This window comes from Peromyscus leucopus, chromosome X (genome assembly GCF_004664715.2).
Source record: "Peromyscus leucopus breed LL Stock chromosome X, UCI_PerLeu_2.1, whole genome shotgun sequence".
Classification (NCBI taxonomy): Eukaryota; Metazoa; Chordata; class Mammalia; order Rodentia; family Cricetidae; genus Peromyscus; species Peromyscus leucopus.
The window spans coordinates 72,429,362-72,437,368 of NC_051083.1; the positions used below are offsets into that span (position 1 = coordinate 72,429,362).

General features: G+C 41.0%; 1 protein-coding gene across 1 annotated transcript; it reads left to right on the forward strand.

The window, feature by feature from the left end:
• Positions 1 to 202: 202 nt before the first annotated feature.
• On the forward strand, positions 203 to 2,674 carry LOC114696812 (protein zyg-11 homolog B-like). Its single transcript, XM_037199089.1, is given in 1 exon segment — positions 203 to 2,674. A coding segment is annotated over 1 exon segment (2,253 nt). The 5' UTR covers positions 203 to 237; the 3' UTR covers positions 2,491 to 2,674.
• Positions 2,675 to 8,007: the final 5,333 nt, after the last annotated feature.

Sequence of the window (8,007 nt, forward strand, 5' to 3'; positions counted from 1 at the left end):
CACCCTGGTTTTGTGGAGTTAAGGAAATGTTTAAGTTTGTGAATACATCGAAGTTTTTCCTATGTTCTGTTAACAAGAAAATTCAAGGGTCAGGCTGCGGCTTGCGGCTGTAGGGCTGTAGTTCAGAAGAGGGAGGCCAAGGCCTGGGCCCAGCCCGGAGCCGCTGCCCAACCGGAGCCTCCTGGAGCCCCTGCGCGGCTGATCTTAGGGGCTGGCTCCAGTTCGGCCCGCCACCGCATGCAGGACCGAGGCTGCATGCCGGAGGACCAGGCCCACGCAGCCATGGAGGAAGCATCTCCCTATTCCTTACTTGACATCTGCTTGAGTTTCCTGACCACTAACCTTGAGAAGTTCTGTTCAGCACGACAAGATGGAACATTGTGTCTTCAGGAACCTGGAGTATTTCCACAGGAGGTGGCTGATCGACTGCTTCAGACCATGGCAGTTCATGGTCTGCTGAATGATGGAACTGTGGGAATTTTCAGGGGTAACCAGATGCGGCTAAAGCGCGCTTGCATTCGAAAAGCAAAGATTTCCGCTGTTGCTTTCCAGAAAGCCTTCTGCCACCATAAGTTAGTAGAACTTGATGCCACGGGTGTGAATGCCGACATCACTATCACAGACATCATAAGTGGCCTTGGCAATAACAAGTGGATTTAGCAAAATCTTCAGTACTTAGTACTAAACTCATTAACTCTGTCCCTCGAGGATCCTTATGAGCGGTGTTTCAGCCAGCTTTCTGGTCTTCGAGCTCTGTGCATCACTAATGTGCTTTTTTACAATGAAGATCTGGCTGAAGTTGCTTCATTGCCTAGACTGGAAAGCCTGGATATTTCTAACACCTCAATCACAGATATCACTGCCCTGCTGGCCTACAAAGCCCGACTCAAGTCTCTCACCATGCACCATTTGAAATGTTTAAAAATGACTACTACCCAGATCCTGGATGTTGTTCGGGAACTAAAACATCTGAATCATCTTGACATCTCAGATGATAAGCAATTTACATCAGACATAGCCCTTCGATTATTAGAGCAAAAGGACATCTTGCCCAATCTTGTCTCCCTAGATGTTTCAGGGAGAAAGCATGTGACAGATAAAGCTGTTGAAGCCTTTATACAGCAGCGGCCCAGCATGCAGTTTGTAGGTTTGCTGGCCACAGATGCTGGTTATTCTGAATTCCTTATGGGCAAAGGACACTTGAAGGTGTCTGGAGAAGCCAATGAAACTCAAATTGCAGAAGCATTAAGGCGGTACAGCGAAAGGGCATTTTTTGTCCGGGAAGCTTTGTTTCATCTTTTTAGCCTGACTCATGTGATGGAAAAAACAAAGCCAGAAATCTTAAGGCTTGTGGTTACTGGTATGAGGAAGCATCCTATGAATTTGCCTGTGCAACTGGCTGCAAGTGCCTGTGTGTTTAACCTAACTAAGCAGGACCTTGCTTTAGGCATGCCTGTCTGGCTCCTCGCTGATGTGACCCATTTGCTGTTCAAGGCCATGGAACATTTTCTTAATCACCAGCAGTTACAGAAGAATTGCCTCCTCTCACTTTGCAGTGACCAGATTCTTCATGATGTTCCATTTAACAGGTTTGAAGCAGCCATGCTTGTCATGCAGTGGCTTTGCAACCACGAAGATCAAAACAGGCAAAGAATGGCAGTTGCTATCATTTCCATCCTGGCTGCCAAGCTTTCTACAGAACAAACTGTACAGCTTGGTGCTGAGCTTTTCATTGTCCGGCAACTTCTTCAAATAGTGAAGCAGAAAACTAATCAGAATTCAGTGGACACTACATTGAAATTTACTTTGAGTGCCCTTTGGAACCTCACAGACGAATCCCCAACAACATGCAGACATTTCATTGAAAATCAAGGCCTGGAACTCTTCATGAGAGTTCTAGAGTCTTTCCCAACTGAGTCATCCATTCAACAAAAAGTTCTAGGACTGTTGAACAATATAGCTGAAGTACAAGAGCTGCATTCTGAATTAATGTGGAAGGATTTCATAGACCATATCAGCAGTCTCCTGCACAGTGTGCAAATAGAAGTCAGTTACTTTGCAGCTGGGATTATTGCCCATTTGATATCTAGAGGTGAACAAGCATGGACCTTGAGCCGTAGCCAGAGGAATTCTCTTCTTGATGATTTGCATTCAGCTATTTTGAAATGGCCAACCCCAGAGTGTGAGATGGTAGCATACAGATCCTTTAATCCATTTTTCCCACTACTTGGCTGTTTTTCTACACCAGGAGTCCAGCTGTGGGCAGTTTGGGCCATGCAACATGTTTGCAGCAAGAATCCTTCAAGATACTGCAGCATGCTGATTGAAGAAGGAGGACTACAACATTTGTACAACATCAAAGAACATGAACAGACAGACCCCTATGTCCAGCAGATTGCTGCAGCCATTCTGGACAGTTTAGAAAAACACATTGTACGCCATGGGAGGCCCCCTCCTTGTAAAAAGCAGCCCCAGGCCCGACTAAATTGATAGCCATAGACAGTTGGATAATGAACAACAGGAATCATTTTTGTGGTTGGTTCATTTGGAATAATATGCTCTCTGGTGTTGGTGTGGTGTGTGTGTGTGTGTGTGTGTGTGTGTGTGTGTGTGTGTGTGTGTTAAGAGTCCTGTGATCCATTTGGGATTGGTAATGTATAGTACTGCCCATGTGGACAGTCTAATTTGTCTTGTGATTTTTAACTTATGAGGCAAGAAAGGTCTTCCTTCATTATTGTCTTTTAGGAAATCTTTCAGTGTTTGAACTTAACCTGTGCTTGAGATGCTACAGTTCTATGATAAATTGCACGAACCCTTATGCCAGACTTGTCCAGAGTTCCTTCCAGGTCGTTTGCAGCTAGGTCATCTGCAGCGTGAGCAGGGCTGCTAATGTGACATTGGCTCTGCCTCGGTTGTAAGTTTTATACTGTTTCTGTAAAAATGCCCTCATTCTCTGTGTATCTCACAAGATGGCTTCTTTGTGTGAGTGGAAATCTATTGTGTCTCTGGAAGCTCTTGGCTGTTTGGAGCCTGGATAGCAGTCAAAGAAATACAAAAGAAAAGCCATGGACGAAGAACAGAGTTGAACAGGAGTTAGACATTGCTTTTATGGTATAGCTCTGAGAATGGGACAGGTTCTCCTTGTCCCCCTCTACCAAGGCCGGGAGCAGGAGCTGTTCTCCATGCTGAACGCTGGAAGCATGGACTGTTTCTGCAGGTTACTCTAGAAATACTCCCCAGTTACCACAGTATCCGGTGTCAAAGCCTCTCCGAGACACTCGTGTTGTAAAAGAGTGTGGTTTTTTCAGTGTCATTGGTTAAAACTGTCTATTTTTACCCCTTCTTTCCCATTAGAGACCACTCACAGAGTTAGTTTGCTTAGTTAAAATACAAATTGACAACAGAAAATTTGCTATAAAAATTTAACCTTGAGGCCGGGCGGTAGTGGTGCACGCCTTTAATCCCAAAACTCGGGAGGCAGAGCCAGGCGGATCTTTGTGAGTTCGAGGCCAGCCTGGGCTACCAAGTGAGTCCCAGGAAAAGGCGCAAAGCTACACAGAGAAACCCTGTCTCGAAAAACAAAAAACAAAACAAACAAACAAACAAACAAAAAATTTAACCTTGAGCTGGGCTGTGGCTCAGTGGTAGAGTGTGTTCTTACCATGTATGGATTCAATACCCAGCACCACACACAAAAATGTTAATTTTTTCTTATGATAAAATACAGATATCTATCAGCATAAATGGCTCATTCATGTACTCCTGTCACTCAGGAGACAGAGGCAGGAGGGGTGCCATGAGTCTGAGGCCAACCTGTGTTAGAGTGACATTTAGTATATCTTCATTATGTGTTCATGTTAGAAAAAGATGTCCACATCCGCTTCCAAACATGCAAGAGAAGAATAGGCTGCTGCTAAATGATTAAATATGTAGCTGACCGGGTAAAGGAAATGTTTTTTTTTTTTTGGTTTTTCGAGACAGGGTTTCTCTGTGTAGCTTTGCGCCTTTCCTGGAGCTCACTTGGTAGCCCAGGCTGGCCTCGAACTCACAGAGATCTGCCTGGCTCTGCCTCCCGAGTGCTGGGATTAAAGGCGTGCGCCACCACCGCCCGGCAGGAAATGTTTTTGATGGACTTTTTTTTAGACAGTTGCCTTTCCTTTAAGATAATTGATACAATGAAGAATCAGTTATTGTCCTATGACCCTGGGAGGTATCATGTTACCAACAAACTTAGTTTCCATTTCCATTTCTATTTTAAGCTGGGAATAGTGTGAGACAGAAGGATTACACGTTGGAGGAGAGTTTAGGCTACAGAGCTGTAAGCCAGCCTGGACCATACAGGGAACTCCTTTCTCACAAAACAGAACAAAGTTTTTATTTTAAGGAGGCTTGGTAGCACTTGCCCTTAATCCAAAACATTAAGGAGCAGGTGGCATTCAAGGCCAGCATGGGCTAGATAGCAAAACCCATTTCAAACAGGTACAGTAACAAAATCCGTTTTGTGAATAGGTTTAATCTGAAATCTCATCTGACCACATTTTATTCATACACATCTAAAATGTTTTTAATAGAGTTTTAAAATGATATTTTTAAGTAAGTCAGAAATATTTCAGTTTAGAAAGGAGCTTGTTTAAGCTGGGTATGGGGCATATACCTGTAATCCTAGTGTGTGGAAAATGAGGGGAGAAGACTGATTTCTAAACCAGCCTGAGCTACGTGAGAGTCCCTGTCTCTAGGAAACCAACAAACTGATTGATTTATTAGTATGTTTTTAACACGTCTGACTCATGTTTCATACTACTGTCACAGACAGACTTTAGACTTGAATGTTTTGGGCTTCCTTCATAGGAATCAATACAGAATCAAACTGAAAGAAAATAGATACATAGAATTATCAAAAAGCCATATAAAACAATGGTTGAATTCTTCATTGATTCAAGGGATTTTTAGAGCCATAAGACAAATTTTTCACCTGCGATGGTTGCTCAAACATGATCTGCCACTGGAGAGACAGGATTGTTTAAAGTTTGAGGCTAGCCTGGACTACCTAGTGATGCTGGTCTCAACAGCCTCCCCCACAAAAAGATGCATTTTTCATAGTTATGCATATTTCAGAGGAAAGAAAATTCTTTCAAAGGAGTTTTTGCATTTTGTTGACATTTCTCCCTCAATTTTAATGTCTAAAATTAAAATTCTGACAATAGAATAGTCTGCAGTAGCTTGCAAGTTGGTGGTGTTGACCAGCCAGGTCTACCTAGTCTACATTGGGGAAGCCTGTTGGAGAACTTTGGCGTCCAATGTCAGGACAAAAGTGCATGTTCCTATAAGCTACTACTTAAACTTTCTGCTTTTACAAATCATTAGAAAAATAAAGCCAGGTGTTGTGGTACACACCTGTAGTCCCAATATCACCAACTACATAGCAAATTCAGAACCCTGTCTCAAGAAGCAGAACAAGAAATGGTCAAAAAATTAAAGAATTTTTCAGAATAATCTGATACATGAAGATTCAAAAAGATTTCCATTTATATTTTGCAGGCCAGTCAGGGCTACATTGCAAAAGTTAAATAAAAAATGATCACATCACAAATGTAAAAAAAAAAAAAAAAGAAAAAAGAAAAGAAAATTCAAATGATTGAGTTAAAGTTGTAAGATGGAGAAAATTGTTAACTATATATAGCACCATATATGCTAATTCAAATGGTTCTGTTAAGAGTTTGCCTTGAGTTGTAAGATTGAGAGAATTGTGACTATGTATAGCAATATTTATGTTAACCTGTTAATGGTAATGATGAAGCTAAGGGATTCTTTCAGTTTGTAGTCGCCTTAAGAGTTTTTGGTTTAGAAAGGGCTCGAGGCAGCTAAGACTGCTGTAGTCACCTTGGACCTAATTCAAAAGAGAAATGCCATCTATATCATCCTCTACTCTCATACTGGGAGGTGTAACAGCTATGGAGATTGCTGTATGGCATTAATAGTGATTTTTTTATATATTAAGAAGGGGGGACCCGTGGGAGCCCTTTCTCGGGTTCCTCGTGGCTTTACCCAGCAGGTCCGAATAGAGGATGATCAGGACCACGGGCCTGAGTGCAGGTGTTTGGGATGGTCTGCACTTGGCTGTGCTGGGGGAGGAGGTTTTTTGCTCTACCCCTTGGCATCTCTATAAAAACCCTGGGGCAGAGACAGTCCGGGCCCGTTGGAATAGGTTCCAGGCCCTCTCGAGGCTATCCTTTATTTTCTATCTGTTTATCTCCGCAAGATTCTCCACTATAAATCCTTCTATCTAATATTTCCTGCTGCTCACACTCAAGAAAACTCTGGGGAACTGTGGGGGTGGTGGGTAAACGCCGCGCAGTCTTTCACTTGCTGAATTGGAGTTACTCCAAGATATTTTATATTATTTGTGGCTATTGTAAAGGGTGATGTTTCTCTGATTTCTTTCTCAGCCCATTTGTCATTTGTATATAGGAGGGTTACTGTTTTTTTTTTTTAGTTAATCTTATATCCTGCCACCTTACCAAAGGAGTAAGGTGTAGGAGTAAGGTGTAGGAGTTCCCTGGTAGAATTTTTGGGGTCACTTATGTATACTATCATATAATCTGCAAATAGTGAAAGTTTCACTTCTTCCTTTCCAATTTGTATCCCCTTCAGCTTCTTTTGTTGTCTTACTGCTCTAGATAGGAAATCAAGTACTAAGTTGAATAAGTATGGGGAGAGTATACAGTCTTGTCTTGTTCCTGATTTTAATGGAATCGCTTTGAGTTTCTTTCCATTTAATTTGATGTTGGCTGTTAGCTTGCTGTAAATTGCCTTTATTATATTTAGGTATGTTCCTTGTATTCCTGATCTCTCTAGGACCTTTATCATAAAGGTGTATTGGATTTTGTCAAAGGCTTTTTCAGCATCTAATGAGATGATCATGTGGTTTTTTTTCTTTCAGTTTGTTTATATGGTATATATTGACAAATGCATTGACAGATTTTCATATCTTGAACCATCCTTGAATCCCTGGGAAGAAGCCTACTTGATCATGGTGGATAATTTTGGATGTGTTCTTAGATTCGGTTTGCCAATATTTTATTGAGTTTGTTTGCATTAATGTTCATGAGGGAGATTGGTCTGTAATTCTCTATCTTTGTTGCATCTTGGTGTGATTTAGGTATGAGGGTAACTCTGTCTCATAAAAAGAGTTTGGTAATGTTCCTTTTGTTTCTATTGTGTGGAACAATTTGGAGAGTATTGGTATTAGTTCTTCTTTGAAAATCTGGTATAATTCTGCCCTGAAACCGTCTAGTCCTGGGCTTTTTTTTTTTTTTTTTTGACTTGGGAGACGTTTAATGACCATTTTTATTTCCTTAGGGGTTATTGGTCTATTTAAATAGTTTATCTGGTCTTGATTTAACTTTGATATGTGGTACCTATCCAGAAAATCATCCATTTCTTTCAGATTTTCCAATTTAGGGAGTACAACTTTTTGAAGTATGACCTGATGGTTCTCTGGATTTCCTCATTGTCTGTTGTTATATCTCCCTTTTCATTTCTGATGTTGTTAATTTCGATGCTCTCTCTCTCTCTGCTTTTTAGTTAATTTGGATAAGGGCTTGTTTATCTTTTTGGTTTTTTCAAAGAACCAAGTCTTTGTTTCATTTATTCTTTGTATTGTTTTCCTTGTTTCTATTTTATTGATTTCAGCCAATTTGATTATTTCCTGGTATCGATTTCTCCAGGGTAAGTTTGCTTCTTTTTGTTCTAGAGCTTTCAGGTGTGCTGTTAATTCACTAGTGTGAATTGGAATTAGCTCTTCTTTGAAATTCTGATAGAATTCTGCACTCAATCTATCTGGTCCTGGACTTTTTTGGCTTGGGAGACTTTTAATGACTGTTTCTACTTCCTTAGAGGTTATTGGTCTATTTGAATAGTTTATCTAGTTTTGATTTAACTTTGGTATGTGGTACTTACCCAGAAAATTGTCCATTTCTTTTAAATTTTCCAATTTTGTGGAGTACA